General features: G+C 59.2%; 6 protein-coding genes across 6 annotated transcripts; all 6 read right to left on the bottom strand.

Annotated features, from left to right (window-relative positions):
* Positions 1-183: 183 nt before the first annotated feature.
* Positions 184-1,644, bottom strand: LINJ_29_2620 (ATP-dependent phosphofructokinase; the record flags this gene model as incomplete). Its single annotated transcript, XM_001466747.1, has 1 exon — positions 184-1,644. The coding sequence occupies one exon, from the start codon at positions 1,642-1,644 to the stop codon at positions 184-186; it is 1,461 nt and encodes a 486-aa protein (XP_001466784.1).
* A 2,797-nt stretch (positions 1,645-4,441) lies between these two features.
* VPS4 (vacuolar protein sorting-associated protein 4) lies at positions 4,442-5,779 on the bottom strand (the record flags this gene model as incomplete). The annotated part of the gene is made up of 1 exon (XM_001466746.1): positions 4,442-5,779. The coding sequence occupies one exon, from the start codon at positions 5,777-5,779 to the stop codon at positions 4,442-4,444; it is 1,338 nt and encodes a 445-aa protein (XP_001466783.1).
* A 1,828-nt stretch (positions 5,780-7,607) lies between these two features.
* On the bottom strand, positions 7,608-8,951 carry LINJ_29_2600 (putative protein kinase; the record flags this gene model as incomplete). The annotated part of the gene is made up of 1 exon (XM_001466745.1): positions 7,608-8,951. One exon carries the CDS (start codon positions 8,949-8,951, stop codon positions 7,608-7,610), a length of 1,344 nt encoding a protein of 447 aa, XP_001466782.1.
* A 1,717-nt stretch (positions 8,952-10,668) lies between these two features.
* Positions 10,669-13,209, bottom strand: LINJ_29_2590 (conserved hypothetical protein; the record flags this gene model as incomplete). Its single annotated transcript, XM_001466744.1, has 1 exon — positions 10,669-13,209. One exon carries the CDS (start codon positions 13,207-13,209, stop codon positions 10,669-10,671), a length of 2,541 nt encoding a protein of 846 aa, XP_001466781.1.
* Positions 13,210-14,623: 1,414 nt separating this feature from the next.
* LINJ_29_2580 (putative 60S ribosomal protein L13) lies at positions 14,624-15,286 on the bottom strand (the record flags this gene model as incomplete). The annotated part of the gene is made up of 1 exon (XM_001466743.1): positions 14,624-15,286. The coding sequence occupies one exon, from the start codon at positions 15,284-15,286 to the stop codon at positions 14,624-14,626; it is 663 nt and encodes a 220-aa protein (XP_001466780.1).
* A 1,370-nt stretch (positions 15,287-16,656) lies between these two features.
* LINJ_29_2570 (putative 60S ribosomal protein L13) lies at positions 16,657-17,319 on the bottom strand (the record flags this gene model as incomplete). The annotated part of the gene is made up of 1 exon (XM_001466742.1): positions 16,657-17,319. One exon carries the CDS (start codon positions 17,317-17,319, stop codon positions 16,657-16,659), a length of 663 nt encoding a protein of 220 aa, XP_001466779.1.
* Positions 17,320-17,747: the final 428 nt, after the last annotated feature.

The raw sequence follows: 17,747 nt of genomic DNA, 5'->3' as shown, positions 1-17,747 counted from the left end.
CCTCTCCCTCAATCTCTTGTCATTCTGGCAAGCCCTCTCGCTTTGGAGGAGACACCGTCACCGTAGCGGGAAGTGGAAGTCTTACCTCCCCGCCCTCTCCCTCCTCCCTCTGTCGCACGCCTCTCTTCCCTCTACACACGCGCGCGCGCACGCCGGCTCCTTCTTTACCCCCCTTTATGTACATTACACCTTAGACGCCAGGCGCGCAATTATGCGCTCGCGCTCAACATTCAGCGACTCCAGGTGGCGGCGCAGGTCCTGCTCGTTCCACTGCTGCACATCGTCGCTCAGGCCCACGGTGATCTCACGCACCTGGCGCCAGAGGGCGCCACGGAGACTAACGACCCGGCGCACCGACGTGGCCGCCTTGATGGGCACGAGGATATAGTTGTTGTAGCGCATTGAGATGATGCAGCCGGTGGCACCGGCCATGGCCTCGTGCACGGCAAGAGTTGCCAGGTTGGTGCAGAAGAGCGCGTCGTTGGAAGACGGCGGGCAGGCGCGGATCATGTACGAGGGGTCGATATATTTGACAGTACCCTGCGGGAACTTCTCCTTGTTTGCTCGCAGCCAGCTCTCCACCTCCTTCTTCAGGATGAAGCCAATGTCGACGAGCTTCTTGTTACCGGAGGCGTCATGGCCGCCCGTGCCGGTCTCCCAGTCCTGGCCGAAGCCCTCGGCAACCACGATGACGCAGTTGCGCGACTGCTGAAGGCGGCGCTCAATCAGGCGCATCACCGTCTCCTTTGGCAACGGGTTCTCAGGAATGAGGCAGATGTTCGCCTGCGCGCTGGCCACAGTCGTCTGGGCAGCAATGAAGCCGCTCTCACGACCCATCAGCTTCACGATGCCGACACCGTAGTTGAGGGACACAGCCTCGGCGTAGGCGGCGCGCACGGCGTTCACAGCTTGCTCGACGGCAGTCTGAAAGCCAAAGGTGCGGTGGGAGAAGGCAAGGTCGTTATCGATCGTCTTGGGCACACCGAAGACGGCGATGTTCTCGCCCCGGCGCTTGGCCTCCTCGTAGATCGTTAGCGCACCGCGCTGCGTGCCATCACCACCAACGGTGAAGAGGATGTTGATCTTCATGCGCACAAGCGTGTCGACCATCTCCTTCGGGTTCTGCGGACCGCGAGAGCTACCCAGGATCGTGCCGCCGAAGCGGTGAATCTGGCGCACATCCGAGCGGGACAGCTCTATGGCAGTCTTGCTGCCCTCCTTCGACAGGCCCCAGTAGCCGTAACGGAAACCGACAACGCGCTTGACGCGGTAGGATATGATGCCCGTCAGCGTGATGGAGCGGATGACGTCGTTCAGACCAGGGCAGATGCCGCCGCAGGTTACAATACCGATGGAGGTCTCGGAAGGGTTGAAGTGGAGGTGCTTGCGGGCGGCAGCCAGTTCGCACACCAGCTTGTTGCACGACACCGGGTACTCGGCGTCCAGGTCCTCCTGCGGGCGAGGGTCGTACATGATGTGCTCCACCTTGTCGCGGTACTCCTCACGGAGAATGTGCTTCTTTGAGGGGTTCATGTACTTGCAGCCGGGCAGGCGCTCCACCGTCAGGTCGGCGGCGGTCACCTTGGACAGCGGTGCCTGGTACGACGGCACCATCTTGGTGTTGAGATGGTGGCGAGTCTCCATTTTGAGATTCGCAACACGGATCTCTGCTGAAATAATGAAAGTCTCTCGCGTTGAGTGAGCAGTACACCACACAGGCCAGAGGAAGTTGGAAGCAGTGACGTGATCGTGCGGTGGCGGGTACTGGAAACTGGAAACCGAACGGGAAAAGCGAGCAAAAAGAAGGTACGTTTGAGGAAAAAACTGATGCGGCGATGGCGACGGCGATGGTCGGGAGAGGCAGTAAGGGAAGCGGAGAAGGAGATAGAAGGGTTAGGTGAAGAAGTGGATCGGGGAACGGGCAAGGTAGATAGCGCCATGTACCGTGCGAGCAAGCGACCAGGGGTTTTGTTTAGGAGCACACGACGAATTCCAGTGGAGAGCGCGAAGAGGTTGAAGGATGAAGGGAATGAGGGCAAAGGTGAGAGACAAACAGATAAGGTACCCGTAAATGCACGTCTTCAGACAGGAGCGCACCGTCACGCCAAGAGAAACACAGATCCTTCCACATTCCTTGAAGCACCTGCAAGGGCAACCGCGGAAGCGCCCAGACAACCGTCTCGCTTTTTGGTCCCCTTCAACTGGGGTGCCGGTGCGTATCAAAGACGACCGACCGCAGGCGCACGACAATCAGCATGCACCGCCGACAACATAGCGCAAGAGAGGCGTAAAGAAATAGCGTCCTCTTCTGTACTGTGTCCATTCGTCCATAAAGCATGAGTCCACTCGACCTACCGGCCTACCACAGGCCCCATCCGCGTGGTGCAAAAGCAGCCGTCGGCACACGCGTGTTACAGCAATGCGCCGACCCAGTCATCTCAGCACGGCCTCGGCCTCAAACGCCACCCACCCGCCCGTCCCACCGCGCCCCCACCCCTCAGGTCGCCTCACAGCAGCTCTCACGACGCCGGTCGCCACTTGCTGCGTCCCTCTCGGCGTCGCGCCGGTCCCCACATCAGCAGGCAGCGTGAGGGTCGGGTGGCATGCGTTCGCGTCACCCCGATGCTCTGCCCTTCATCGGTATAGTGCAAGCGTGTGCTCACCGTCGCCGCTCGCTCTCACGCAGCGCCACCCAGGACCTGACCGCCGATATCAGTTGCTATGAATCGCTCTGACCTCCCTCCGGCTTGGGTGCCCGGGCCATGTCACCACCACAAGTGGTTCCGCATTGGCAGGAAATAGAAGGGGGAGGGTGCTGGGCCCTGAGCATGCGACGCACCGAGAAGTCCTCCCGTGAGCGGGGCTGGCGGGGTACTCACAGGCGGCCGAAAAAGGAGTCGTAGATGTATAAAGCGGCGATCGTTGCTGGGCAATTTTCGTTTTCCTGCAGCGGCGTTTTGATTCGACATCCCGGCGACACAGAAAACGAGTGAGGGGCCCGGGGAAAGGCGGAGAGAGGAAGAGAGGTGGCGGCGGACAGGAGAGAGCAAAGACAAACACGCACAGCAAAGAACGAAAAAGAAAAAAACGAGAGACCGGCACGGAGGCCGTCCGGCACTAAGAGCGCGCTCACTCCCAGACGGGAAGGGAGGGAGGGGCAAACAGAAAACGACGACGACAGCAACACCGAAATATACAAGCCGAACGAAGAGCCAGCGAGCATGTCAACACAAAGGCGCATCCTTAAGAAACAACAACGCAAACATGCCAGAAAGGAAAGAAGGGGCGACGGCCTTAACAACACACACCACACGCACGAGGAGGAGAGAAACGGGAGAGGAAGAGCGAGCACCAACCAAGCAGACGCTCAGTCAGCAATAAAGCCAGTGATCCATGCACATGCCATAGATGACGGGTGCACACAAGAAGGAGCTCAAGCGCGAATCTGTACATACCCACACGCACCGGCGCATACTGTGTGCGAGAGCTCGGCGAAGAGTGAAGACCTCCTTTTTTTTGGGGGGGGGGTCGCACTGCGTTTTTCTGCTGTCTCTTTGAGTGTCTTGTCTGGAAGCAAAAGAAGACGGTGCACGTCGCGAATCAGTGGCCGAGCCGACGACCATCAGCAGCAGTGGAAAGCGAAGGGAAGAGAGAGACGCAGCGAAGGAGGAGCATGACAATATCGAAAAGAACGGATAAAAATGTAGGAGGTCGAGAGCACGCCAGACATCGTAGAAGAAGCGGAAAGAAAAAGAAAAACTCAGAAAAAAGAAGTGCCCAAAGTCAACATCGGCCAGTGAGCTCGCGAAGGTGAACTCGAGAAACGCAACGCAACAAGGGACAAGGAAATCATGGGGAGAGCCGGCAGCGACAGGGCAACGAAGGCAGGGCACAGCACAACCGAGAGCAAAGCAAAGTCTCGACAGAGAGCAAGGAAACGGTGTGGGCCGCACACTTTCGGAAGTGGGGCACAAGGGCGAAGGCCACACATGCGGCGCCACAGCATTGATGCCCGTCGATTTCACATGGTTTGAGTGCCGCATGTCTTTTTGTTTTTCGAAGTCATCCGTCAGGAGCCCCGCACCTCCTATCCCTCTCAATCGTACGCCGCCGCGGAAAGGGAGGGGAGAGAAGGAAGTGGAGGGAGAGAAGACACGGGGCGCGACGCGTGGCGAAGGGCGGCGGCACGGCGAGGGCAGAGAGGCGAGGAAGTAGGGCATCGTAAAAGGGCGACCGAAGAGGGGACCGGCAACACGCCACAGCTCTCCACTCCTCAGCCCACCACCTCTCGCCTCTCCCCTCTCCTCTTTGTGCTTTTCCTCGCCTGTCTGCCTCCTCCTGCAGACTTTCGCTCGCCTGCTAGGATTCATGCCCCCTCCCACACACACACGCGCGCACTAACACACAGGAGAGCTCCATGGCCTCCTGACTCAGTTGCGGCTTAGCCCTCCTGGCCAAAGTCCGCAGTGAACTTGACGTGCCGCTCAATATCCTCGTCATTCACGGAGGGTTTGCTGGTGCGCAGCGCCTTTATGAAGTCCTCCTTGGTCACCGGCATCGGCATGAGCAGCTCCGGCTCCGTGATCTCCACCGCCGACATCGGGAACGCGTCCGGGTCACCAGGCGAGCACGGCAGCAAACGATTCTTCACCATGCGTGTGGGGTCGTGCGGGTCAGGGCCGACAACGCGCTTGAAGTGTGTCGCCACCTGCAGCGTGCGGATGCACTCCATCAGAGCGTTGCGCACAACGTTCTCGATATCGCTACCCGAGTACATCTCTGTACGCCTCCCTAGTTCCAGCCAGTCTTCGTCGACAAGCGTGTTGGGGGTGTCGCCCAAGTGAATCTTGAACATCTGCACGCGTGCCTGGAACTCCGGCAGCGGAATGTAAATACGGCGCTCAAACCGCCGCCGGATAGCGCTATCGAGCGACCACGGAATGTTGGTGGCAGCTAGCACGAGCACGCCTTCGTCGTCGTAACCCACACCCTGCATCTGCACAAGGAACTCCGTTTTGACACGCCGCGAGGCGTCGTTCTCGCTGTCGGAGCGCGCGGAGACGAGAGAGTCGATCTCATCCACAAAGATGATAGACGGCTTCCCGCCTGTCTTGTAGGCCTCGCGGGCCATCTCGAAGAGACTGCGCACGAGCTTCTCCGAGTCACCGAGCCAGCGGGAGAGCAGATCGGAGCTACTGACGCTGAGAAAGGTGCCGTCCGCCTCGGTGGCTACCGCCTTGGCAAGGTAGGACTTACCCGTGCCCGGGGGGCCGTAGAGCAGGATACCGCGCCACGGTTTGCGTTTGCCGGTAAAGAGCTGCGGGAACTTCATTGGCAAGATGACAGACTCCTTCAGGGCCTGCTTGGCTGCCTCGAGGCCGGCTATCTGGTCCCAGTGCACGTTGGGCTTCACCTTGACGATGGCGCTACCGAGGCTGCTGCGCATGCGCTGCTTGTCCTCGTCATCCTCCTTGGCTTTCTTGCTGGCAGACGCCGTCTTCTGCGCAGTTGCGCCGGAGCCGCCCTGGGTGGCACCGTCTCCGTCCTTGGAGCGGTCGAGAAATTCCTTGATCTTCTCGGCACGGGCAATGATGTCAGACACCTTGCTTCGCATGTACTCCCGCTTCGTGGGGTTCTTGTTCTCGTACTTGATGGCCGTCAGGAACACGTCGATCGTCTCCATGTACCACCGGTACGCCTGCTCGTATTCCTTGTTCTCATCCAGCGTTGCGGCCTTCTTGAAGAGCTCGACGGCCTTAGCCGTGAAGTCGACGGACATGACGACGAGTGCGGAAAAGAAAGGGGTTGGTGGAGTGGGTGAGTGAACGGTGAAGGAAAGGATGAATGATGTGGGCGGTAGCCGGATGATGGGGAAGGTACGGCAACAGAGAGGAGAGAAGAAAGCGAAAAGCAAATTGAAAGAACAAGGAGCAGAGCAGAGGAGAAAAAGGAATTGCCTCTCCGTTCTCTTCTCGCGGCGCGAATGCCCACACGGCCCAATGCGTATGTGTGTGGGAGGTTGTATGAGCCGATATCGAAGGGGATGTAAAGGTCGGCGAAACACATGTAAACCGGGAAGGAAAGAGCAGGGGAACCGATGAAGAAAAGGAGGGGAAGCGTGTGTTGGTGTTCGAGATCGAGTGAGAGGCCGTCTCGTAGAGCGAAAAGAGGCCCTTCACCGTTCTATCGACACCACTTCCCCGACCTTGCCAGCTCCCTGCAACACCGCAAAAGGTTGAGCAAGGAGACCAACTTCACCAAGTCGGGGGGAACGGGAGGCGGCCTGGAAGGAGCTGTGGCGTGCCACAGCCGAACAGCTATCCTCTAAACCGCGTGATGGTGGTCTCCGCACTCCCCTAAACGAGGGAGTTGAGGGTCCACACTCCGCGGATCAGCCGGGTTCCGCCGGGGAGGGAGGGAGGGAGAGGAAATAGGCCTCCTGCATTCAGTGATGCATGAGCGTACTCCATTCTTCTACGTGGTTCTTTCCATGGACTTTGTTGGGCACACATGCGCCTCTTTTATTTCTCCTCTATGCCTTGTGGGAGCGGCATGCCGCAAAACACTTGCATTGACGTTAAAGGCAACGACGGCAGTTTTGTACAGATGTGGACAGGAGAGGGAGAACAGCAAGAAGCGAAAACAAGAGGCAGCCATGAAACAACGAAAGAAAAGCAAAAGAAAAAAAAAAAGAATAGCGCAGGCGGAACAGCGATGGGGCGCTTCTGAAAAAAAAAGGGGGAGGCAACGAGAATGGGGACGTGGGCAACACCCAGATAGAAAGGCAAGGGGAGGGAGATGGGTGCAGCTTCTCCAGAAACACAACTGATGACTCCGGGGCGAGCGGGCGAGAAAAGGGAGAGCTCACAGACCCGAAGACATAGAGGCAAACGAAGACAAGGCAATGGGATGTGCAAGGACAGCTGGAGGCATGCGTACATCTTTGCTTGTCTATACGTTTAGCGGGAGAAGGATTGTATAGCAAGAGGAGTACACAGGCGTGGGGTCAAGGGGGATGGGCGTGCATGCCTCAGAGGAGCAGGGAAAGGGTCCATCACACGCCGAGCTTGTCTACTTTTCGTTTCTGCGGGAGACAGGAGAAAAGAAACAAGGAAAAAACAGCAGCAGCGGACTGGTACACACAGGGAGGCCCAACCACATAAAAGAAAGTACGAACTAAAGGAAAACCCAACCACTTCCATGCTGCAGTCCTGCAAGTGAGTATGTTATAGAAACGGCGGCGGCGTGATGAGCACGCAACGAAATAGGCGTCTGTCAAGACAACGGCAGCACTGCTTCCTCTGTCACCGAAACAATGGCTGAAAGCAGCGACAAGAAAAAGAGCGTGTGAGAAACCACAGCAGAAAGCACAACGCAAGGTAGGGAGGGTGGGAGAGGGAGTGAAGCTGCCATGCGGGATGTGTGTAGGTCTACGTCTCTTCATCCATCATCCTCGATGCACCTCTCACCTCCGCTGCCCCTCACGCACACGCCACCAACAACAAAAAAGGACGCACCTGCACATCAAGTCCGCACAAATAAAGGCATCATCGCCCATCTTCAGCTTTCGACGTTCCTCAGTGCCGCCTTCTCCACCTTCGCAGCCACTACTCCTTTCCCTCCATCAGGCGTTGCTCCATGATCTTCTGCAGGCGGTAGATGACCGCCCCCGACGTGGGACGTGCGGCGGGCTGGTGGACAAGCATCGCCACGACTAAGCGGATAAACTCCTCCGAGTAGGTGTACCGCTGCACACGCCTGATTTCGCGCTGAATAGCGCGCTTCAGTGACGATGGAGACCACTTAGAGGCAGAGAAAACCAGCATCTCGCCGGAGTCTGTACGCACGCATGGAAAGTCTGGCAGTGTGGCAAGCACGAACATCACCACACCAAGGCTAAACACGTCCGCTTTGGTATCGCCGTGACTCTTCTCCAGCTCTGGTGCGCGGTACTCATACGTTGGCGACAACTCGCGCCGCTTGATGACGCTCGCCGTTACGTCTACTGTTCGACAGAGATCCAGATCCATCAACAGAACCTGCTCCTCGTGGTTCAGCAGCAGGATGTTCTCAGGCTTGATGTCTCGATGAACAAGCGGAGGTTCTTGTCGATGCAGGTAGTTCAGGGCGCCGGCAATCTGCAGAACAATGGAGCACAGCTTTACCTCCGTCACCGGTTTGCGCTGCCTTTCAATGAACTTTTTCAAATCGCCCTCGCTGTAGAAAGGCATAACCACGCAGATGCGTAGTGGGTCCTTCTGGACCGACACATCGAGGTAGCGGATGAGATGAGGGTGGTTCAGCTGGCGCATGCGTTCGACTTGCCGTGCCTGTGCCTCGAAGGCGGTGACATCTGTATCGTTGAACACCATCTCCTTCACTACAACCACCTCGTTCTCCTCCGTGTGACACTTGTACACAACACCCTGCGCACCCTCGCCGAGCTTCTCTCGCCCAAACAGCTTTCGGTATTTGGTGCTCTTTGTCGCTGCCACCGCCGCGGCCGCCGCGCGCGCTTGCGGAGGCGGCGCCGCCAACGGTGTCGCACTTGAAACGAGCGGTATCGGGAGCTGGCGCAGCATGGCGTCATCCACCTCGTGGCGGACCACCAGATTACGCGGTGCCTGTGACATAGGGCACTCGCAGCACAGACTACATTTCAGCTGACCACACTCGAAGCTAGTACCGCTCGCTACACAAGTAAAGCAGATGGGGACGGCGCACATGTCGCAGAAGAATTCAATGTCTCCGTACGAAATGTGCCGGCGGCACCGCCCGCAGGCGAAGCCGTAGTCGGGTGGTGTGCACCGCACGCAGAGGCCTACGCTCTTGCGGTTCGGGTAGCATGCTAGAGTACACTTCGCGCAGACGGCAGCGCGGCAGCAGACGCAGAAGTTCAGATCATTCTCCAGCGTCTCCAACTGGCACAGGGAGCATTGATACCTCGACATCGTCGATCGTACCACTCAGCTGCCAATGAATCGCCTGCCTTTGTTTAGTGCGAGTATGCGACCTTGTGCGCTCACAACCCAAGCAAGGCACTGTTCTATCTCGCAGACTTGCTGCGCCAGTCTGCACAGAACTCGGGATATGAACGGATTGGAGAGAGAAGAAGCAAGAGACCCAACGTAGATCAACCACCACTCCTGTGTGCGCGCTGGTGTGTCTATGTGTGTGTTTGTATGCAGTTAAAACGGAATAGTACGTGTTAGGCGTGTGTGCGAAGATGTATGCTAGCCTGGGATGCGAGGCCTGCGCCCGCTGTCTCACACACACACACGTTTCCGAGGCAACAAGTACATGCACCAAGGCGAGCTGCGCGCACGCTGGTTGCCGTCGGCGGGGAGGGGAAAAGGCACGGCTGCACGCTGCGGCAAACGGGAAGGAAAAAAAACTAAGAAACCCGAAATCACCGCGCTCGTGCGCATCTTCTGTGTATGACACACATATATATATATATGTGGATAAGCAAGGGGGGAGAGGGCGTAGCGGAAAGGGAACACGAGTTGAGCAAAAGTCGGCGCGCGGTAATACGAGGTGAGGAGGAAATGTACACGCAGAGAGGAAGGGGAAACGCAAGAGTGTCCAGCCACGAGGCAGCAATACGTTCGCTTAGCCTGCTCGAGGGAAGGGGAAGCAGCGGCTGCGCCATGAGGCTTGTACTGAGCACACGCACCGGAGGGCAAGTGGTGCGTACACGCGAGCCACGCAAGAGCCTCATGAGCTCGGAGACCGTGGTTAGAGGAGCGGGGACTTCTGTTAAAGCTGCCACCTGCATCGCATTTCTGTCCTTTATGAAGGGGTTCGTTTGTTCTTCGGCAGGGAATCGAGCGCTATGCGCTGAGCTCTCTGGGAAAAGGTGGAAGAGTGGAGTGTGTACTGAGTGGAGAACACAGCGAAAGAAAGCGCCATGCAGAGCGGGTACAGAGGGAGGGCGCGATGGCCAGGAAAAGGGCATCCATCCGCACTCTTGACGAGAGGACTAGCAACCACTACGAAGAACACAGCAGCACGCGGACGGGCATACAAACAGCACATACTCTAGAAGAAACAAGACGGGGCCAAATGGGGAAGCCGCATTCATTGTACAAGGTGGGGGGGAGGGAAGGAACACACAGACACGCGCACACACGTACATATACATGGGGGGGGGGGGGGCAAAACAAAACAACGATAGCGCAGTGGGCCAGTGGAATCGCTACCCAAAGACAAGAGGAAGACTCACCGCTCTCCTCCTCTGAAGTTGACTCTGCAGACACGGCGAGCGACGTGATGTCGCCACGCGCTCCGCCACGTTTGCGTCCTCCCCCTAAACCCGGAGCCCCGATACTCTTCGACGGGGAGGAGGAGGGGGGCGGCAAGGCAGCGCACAAGAACACACAGACGCACCACAAGCACACGCACACACGGAGAGGGTCGAAGGGAGCCTGCGCCCTCAACAAAAGGGCGGGAGAAAGGAAGGAAGGAGGCACATTTGCGAAAGATGCAGGAAGAAAGAGAGAGCACAAGAGAAGGCAGGAAGGTGTTCAACTCTGAAGTGATGACAAGCCCCTCGCAGGCAGCGTTGGATAGGTGCTTGGAACAAGATGTTTGCACTGAGCGCCGTCGACACAGATCATCAGCGTCTCCCCAACTACTACACTTCAAGATAGATCCCGTGGTTGATGGCTACATCTCTTCCAGCGTGGCTTGGGTTTGCGATAAGCGGCGGTCGAGATCCGTCGACGCGGTCGCCGTAACCCTCACCGCAATAGACGACTGTGACGACCAGGAACATCTGTCCTTACTTCTGTCGTTCGTCATAACCTGCTCGGTGCCGTAGTCGCCTCGGAACTGTTCACGGGCGCGGAACGGGGAATGGTTCTCACGCCTCGGCGAGAGGCTGTTGCGGTAAAGCCGCTCGCCAAACGGCACCTTCGGAAGCATCGCCGACAGGCGGCGTGCCCTCTCAGTGATTTGGGGCTTGAAAGACGGCCGGCGCATGGCAGAGCGGGAGGGAGACTTAGTAGGGCTGGAGCTGGGGGACCGGCGCACGTTGTAGAGGCGGTCGAACACCGACCTGCGCGGCGGTGTTGCGTCGTCGCCCTCAGAGCGGCGGCGCGTGTACAGCTCACACGCCAGCTTTGAAATTTCCGGCTTGTGCGGGTAGGTGCCACCCGGCGCTGGCGGCGAGGAGCTGCGGGGCTTGTACAGACGCGTGAAGACATTGAGCTTCGGTCTTACCGAATTCTTCGCGTACTCGGAGATGACGGGCTTGAACGGCGGTGGCGCGGGCTGCTGCGGTGCACGGCGCGACTGCAACAGGCGGGGGGAGACGCGGCGAATCCGGTAGCGGCCCGGGGAAGGCTCTGAGAAGCCGGACGCAGAGGAATACCCGGGAAACCCGTGAGACTCGCTGAAGGGCGAGTGGCTGCGGTCCGTCGTCACCGCCGGTGACGTGTCGAGGCAGTTGTTGTACGGGTTGTGTATTTGAGGTCGGAAGGTGAGGTCGCGCCACTCCCTCGCCGCCTCCTCAGCGTCGCGCCTTTCCCGCGCGCGCAAGTCGAGCAAAACGCGCCGCCGATACGCTGGCATGGACAGGGGGAGCTCCTCTTCCTGCAGGAGTATGCTAGTGGGCATGGGGCTGCGCTTCGTGGCGGAGGAGGCGACGTGGGCACTACGCACGATAGACCGCGCAGAAGAAGCCTGCGCGGATCGTCGCCGCGGGGCATCCGAGGCAACCGGTTTCTGCGCCGAACCAATGCTCGAGGATGCCGTGCGCGATGCGGCGAGGCTGTTCGAAGCACTATAGCTGCTTGAGTACCCGTACGAGTAGGAGTAGGAACCAGAGCCCTTATAGCTCGCACTGCCGGTGTGTGTGGGGCTGTCCGGCGCGGCAACAGTTGCGTGCGAGTGCGGTGACGGCGGCTTGGCCTTGAAGGACGAGGCAGAGGGCGTCGCTGCCGACGGCATCTTCTCTCTGTCAAGAGGAACAGACGGGGTCGCGGACGCCTTTGCTACCCTAGCCTCTGCGCTGTGTGCAGACCGCTGCTCATCTTCGCTGATGTCAGATGCCTTGTCCGAGCCCGCCGATCCGGCGCTGTCGCCGTTCCCGTTCGCCAGTTTCGACCGACGGCGCCGCACCACCGCCTTGACGCGCTTCACATGGCGCCCCTTGGTTGCAGGCTTCTCAGCGTCGCCCGATCCTGCGGCCGCCGTCGCCGGATCGTCTGGCTCTTTGTGAACCGCATCTGGGCCTTGCGAAACGTAGGGTACTGGCAACGTGTTGTTTTTCGAGGCACCGCCGTCTTCCGCAGCGTCGGGAGCTGAGTGTCCAGCAAACGCGTCTGCAGAGGACCCGTGTCTGGACCGCTGCAACGAAGCCTCCTCTCCTTTGACCTCCTCCTCCTCCTTTGACTGTGCACAGTTTGTCTTGCTGGACTGCGCTGACGAATGCTCAGGGGAGGCAGCGCCTTCCGCGACGGGAATACTTAGCGCTCGCTCCGAGGAACCCTCGGTCGCCCTTGCCGCGACGAAGCGTGCAGGGGAATCCTGTGCCTCGATGGAGGTCGTCTCCTCCGCGGATGCCTGCGCTGATTGAGCCTCGTTGCCTCTCACCGCCGCTGTCGATGTCTTCTTCCGCTTGCAGATGGAGAAGAGCCTGCAGCAAGCGCATGCCTTTCCCCGCTTGCAGAAGGAGAAAAGCCTACAGCAAGCAGACGCCTTCTTCTGCGTCGGTGGGGCTACCACCTCGTCGGCGTGTGGAGGGACGTTGCTGGCATGGACCGACCGCACCGAATCGTGCGCCTCGGCGTCGGCGGCGTCCCTTTGCTGAGAGCTAGGCGCCCCTCTTGCCGCTGCACTGGCGCTGGCATGTTGATGCGACGACGGCAGCAAGGAGGTCTGGTACGCCGCCGATCCGTCTAGCCTGTGGGGGTCAGGTGAGGTAGGCGGCAACGGGTTTGGTGAAGACGTCGGCGGCCCGTCTCTGTCCATCGTGTGCTCCAATGGCGGGGCTGCCGGCGGGGCTGCTGGCTGCGTTGCAGCCGGTGCCTCATTCTCAGCATTACGCGGCAAAGAGTGCAGGGTGTCGTTGCTGGCGCATTCGTGTACCGCGGAGCCGTGCGAGGAGCCATCCGCCGCATTGGTGGGCTCGTTCACGCGCGGCGCAGCCTCATCGGCGATGTCCGAGTCGCTGTCCTGGATCAGAAAGTGGCTAAAGCGCTGCATTACTGTCCTCCACAGGCACTTCACGAGAGCAAAGTGGAAGACGAGAGGGTGGCGGACGGTCCAGTGCCAGAGAAGGCGGCAGAGGGAGCAGGAGAGAATGGGGTACCGCGGCGCTTAGCAGAAAAGCATGGTCCAGAGCGGAACAAAAGACCAGGAGAAGGAAGAGGAGGGCGAGACGGTGGCGAGACACTGGTGCCCGTGTGCCCGTGTGGGAAGCTTGGCGCGTGTGTGAAGGGAGAGAGAAGCGGTGTGAGGGCAGGGCGGCTTCTACGATACCGAGGAGCGGATGCACAAAATATGCAAAGAGAGAATGAAAGCAAGCAGGTGGCAAAGGACGATTCATGAGTCGCGGGTGGATCGAGAAGGAGGGCCGAACAACCGCAGAAGTACCAACGCCGACCAGAGCGAAAAAAAGAGGCGAGCAACCATGTGGAGGAAGAGATGAGAGCCGTCGAAGCACGTTTTCTGGGGGGAGAAAACGGAGCAGAGGATGGAGACGTTCCACAGACGCAACAGAAACAAAAAAAAATGTGAAGACGGAAGAACAGAGAACATGCGCAGTGACACACTTCAGTGGGGAGCCGACACCAAACAAAGGCACACGCACCCACAATTGAGGCGCGGGGTAGACGAAAAGCAAAAGAGGCCCCGCAGGAGCGGCCTCAGCAGGAGAAACCAAAACAAGACGCGCGCTGCTGCGCCCAAGCTAACGACAGGCGCACGTCAGCAGCAACCAAATGCGAGAACGGACCGCATGCGTATACACACGCACACGACGGCCGCGCACAACAGATGAGCACGATAGAAACACACAAGGAACGAGATGAGAGGAGGATGGAAAAGAGAGAGATGGGAGCCTTTAGAGCACGAAGAACATGGGGGAGCCTCGGCAAGTAGACAGGTACGAGCACACGTGCACATGGATTAAAACCAGCGCAGGCGGCACGAATGCCTCCCTGCTCTAGCATCACCTTCGCATTCACTCTTCATGCGAGATCCACGCCGGTAAGGGATGTCGCTTCGTTCTACTCCTCAGCCCGCGCTCTCGGGACGTACGCGTGCGTGAGTGGACGAGGATGTCTGTCGAGAGGTGAGGGAGACTAGCCGAGTCGGGCAAGTGAAGAGGGAGGTCTGCACCGGGTACGGCTTCCATGATGGTAGTGCCCTCAGCTTTGTCTGCTTCCTGCGTTCGCCTTGGCTTTCGGTGTTGAAATGATAAAACGAACAAAAAAAGAGCGACTGTCCCGCCAAGGGACGGTGATGCACATAATGGGCCGCACAAACACTGTCACAGAGAGAGAGAGACGGAGAACGGAGGCACACCTGAGCAACGCATCCATTAAGTGAGCCTGACCGCCCGAAAAGAGCGGCTAGGAACGGCGGGCGGCAACCGGAAAGCATATGCGAGCACACGTTACTTGCCGGCCTTCTCCTCCTTCGCGGCCTCCTTGCGCGCGGCGCGGGCGCTGCGGGCACCGAAGAAGCGCACGGCGGAGTGGTTCTTCTTCAGGAAGGCGTACACGCACATCGACTTCTCCTCGGCAGATACCGCGCGTGGGGTCTCGGCGGACGGGTACACCACAGCGCCGACAGCGGCGTCGCCGAAGCGCGAGCGGTCCTGGGTCGCGGCCTTCACCTCCTCCTCGGACGCCTCGCCCTTCTGCACCTTCTTGTGGTTCATCGGAAACAGCACAAGCTTGCTCATGTACGTCTTCAGGCGCTGCACGTTCACGTTCATGCCCTCCTCGGACTTGTTCTTCCGGCGACTGTCCACGCGGATGCCGATCGTGGCGGCGTACTGGGGGTTCAGGCCAGCAGCCTTCAGCTCGGCCGGCGAGAAGCCGCGGCCCAGGCGGCGCTTCATGTTGTGGCGCACCGTGGGACAGTTCACCTGCGGACGCAGCGCCTTCAGCGGGCGAGGAAACACCTTCTTGGCCTTCAGCAGGCGCAGACGGCGACGGCGGTGCTTCTGAGCCGGCTGGTTCAGGAACACCTTCACGTTGCCCTTCTGCGAAGAGCACGGGTTCCAGTGCTTCTTCTGGTGAACGTGGGGGATCGCGTTGTTACCCTTCGGCATCTTCGCTACTCGCGGGTGGTTATGTGCTGCAAGGTACGGGGAGAAACGACAAGAAAAGGAGATAGCACACAGCAAGAGCACACGAATGAGGTTAGCGAAGGCGCGCACAAGAGTCGTCAATGGTGACGCGTGTGTGAGGGTGCCAAAGAGTGAGCAAGAAAGAGTGCGAAGCGCACGGCAGTACGTCAGCACAGGCAGCCGCCGTCAGCGATGCGGCACAAGTGCGTATGCGTGTGTGTGTGTGTGCGGAAACGCAGAAAGGTGTAAGGTGGAGGTGATGGGCACCATAGAAAGAGAGGACACGACGCGGGTTCGCCAGGCGCGGCAGATGAAGACACGCGCGCATGACGCGAAGTGAATGAGAGCAAAGAAAAGTAGAACAAAGTGGAAGTAGCAGCAAATCAAGCGTGTGAATACGGAACGTCACTGCGTCGGTATGTCGGCGTGTGGTTGCGTGAGAGGGGGCCTTGTCTTCGCCTTTCATGCTTGTCCCCATCGCTGCGTAGAAGGAGGCGATGAGAGAGCCGAGTCGTTCCCCGGAGATCTCCTTCCCCGCTCACCCCCTACTTCCTCTCGGCTTCTCCATCCTAGGAAGGTTGCGGGCAGCGTTGGCAGTTTCGCATCTCTCCCTCTCTGTAGCCAGTACGCATTCGTTGGTCCTAGCGGCGGTTCCTCTGCGTCCCGCTAGTGTCCTAGCCTGCCACCCCTACTGACGTGAGGATAGACCCCGTCGGTGTAGAGGCGGTGTGGCAGCAGGAAACAAGCAGTTTCAGAGAGAGCCGGAGGCTCCGAGAGAGAGATGGGCACTCACGAACACACGTGCACCGAAACTGCCGACAGCGATAGAGGAAAAGACCCGCGATCGCTTTCGGTGTGGTCACAGCGCATGCTTCTGTCATGCCGCTATCATTCACGACACATCAGCGCGTGAGTGCCCGCGAACCGGAGCTTCGCGGCGCGTTTTCCTGCCGCCGCCCCCCCCCCCGACGGCTGCTCTTGTGGGGTTGCATTGCTTCGACGTGAATGACGGATAAATGAAAACAGAAAACGAAAAAGGGCGAACGAAAAATACGAAGAGAGAGCCGACGTGCCACACGGCAATGCACGCCCATGCATGCATTGGCACACCCAGTCCTTGATGCATGTCTAACGACACAGAGGGCCACCATGCAGTGAAGGCGGAGACAGTAGCGCACACCCAAGCACATGAAAAGCGTACACGTACGTTGCCCACAAAAAGTGCCCACGTGGTGAGGCATGTGTCTGCATGCTGCAGCGGCAGCGATACCCTTTTACACTAGCATGCATACAGGCCCACGCGTGCGCCTTATCGCGGCCGCAACACCAGCACGCCTTCCCTCGGAACGAGTTTACTTGCCGGCCTTCTCCTCCTTCGCGGCCTCCTTGCGCGCGGCGCGGGCGCTGCGGGCACCGAAGAAGCGCACGGCGGAGTGGTTCTTCTTCAGGAAGGCGTACACGCACATCGACTTCTCCTCGGCAGATACCGCGCGTGGGGTCTCGGCGGACGGGTACACCACAGCGCCGACAGCGGCGTCGCCGAAGCGCGAGCGGTCCTGGGTCGCGGCCTTCACCTCCTCCTCGGACGCCTCGCCCTTCTGCACCTTCTTGTGGTTCATCGGAAACAGCACAAGCTTGCTCATGTACGTCTTCAGGCGCTGCACGTTCACGTTCATGCCCTCCTCGGACTTGTTCTTCCGGCGACTGTCCACGCGGATGCCGATCGTGGCGGCGTACTGGGGGTTCAGGCCAGCAGCCTTCAGCTCGGCCGGCGAGAAGCCGCGGCCCAGGCGGCGCTTCATGTTGTGGCGCACCGTGGGACAGTTCACCTGCGGACGCAGCGCCTTCAGCGGGCGAGGAAACACCTTCTTGGCCTTCAGCAGGCGCAGACGGCGACGGCGGTGCTTCTGAGCCGGCTGGTTCAGGAACACCTTCACGTTGCCCTTCTGCGAAGAGCACGGGTTCCAGTGCTTCTTCTGGTGAACGTGGGGGATCGCGTTGTTACCCTTCGGCATCTTCGCTACTTACACACCTATGTGTCACAAGAAGAGGTGAAGCGATGGGACGACGAGGCGCGTGAATGAAAACCGTAGGAGAGCACACGGGCCCACAACGAGAATGGTGAGGCCGATAAGGTGCGTGTGAGGGTGTGTGCAAGCACCGGTGGAGTGGGAATGTACAGAGGTATGAGGGTGCAAGACGGAGGGGGGCGGTGAAACCGAGATTTAGTCGAAGGTTGGATGGCGAGGAAAGAAGTGCACAGAGAGGCAGAAGAGAATGAGAGCAAAAAAAAGAGGCTTGTGAAACGGAATTGGGAGAGGGGGGCCGTCCAACACACAAATGGCGTCCCTCCACCTGCATCCATGAGTGCCCATCGAAGTCACCGCACCGTGTCAGCGAAGGCCAGGCCACACCGCAGCATCGTAGGTTGGGCGTATGACGC

This window comes from Leishmania infantum, chromosome 29, assembly GCF_000002875.2.
Source record: "Leishmania infantum JPCM5 genome chromosome 29".
NCBI classification, from domain to species: domain Eukaryota; phylum Euglenozoa; class Kinetoplastea; order Trypanosomatida; family Trypanosomatidae; genus Leishmania; species Leishmania infantum.
Note: the sequence above shows the minus strand (reverse complement) of the source record. Positions and strands in the feature narration are given on the sequence as shown.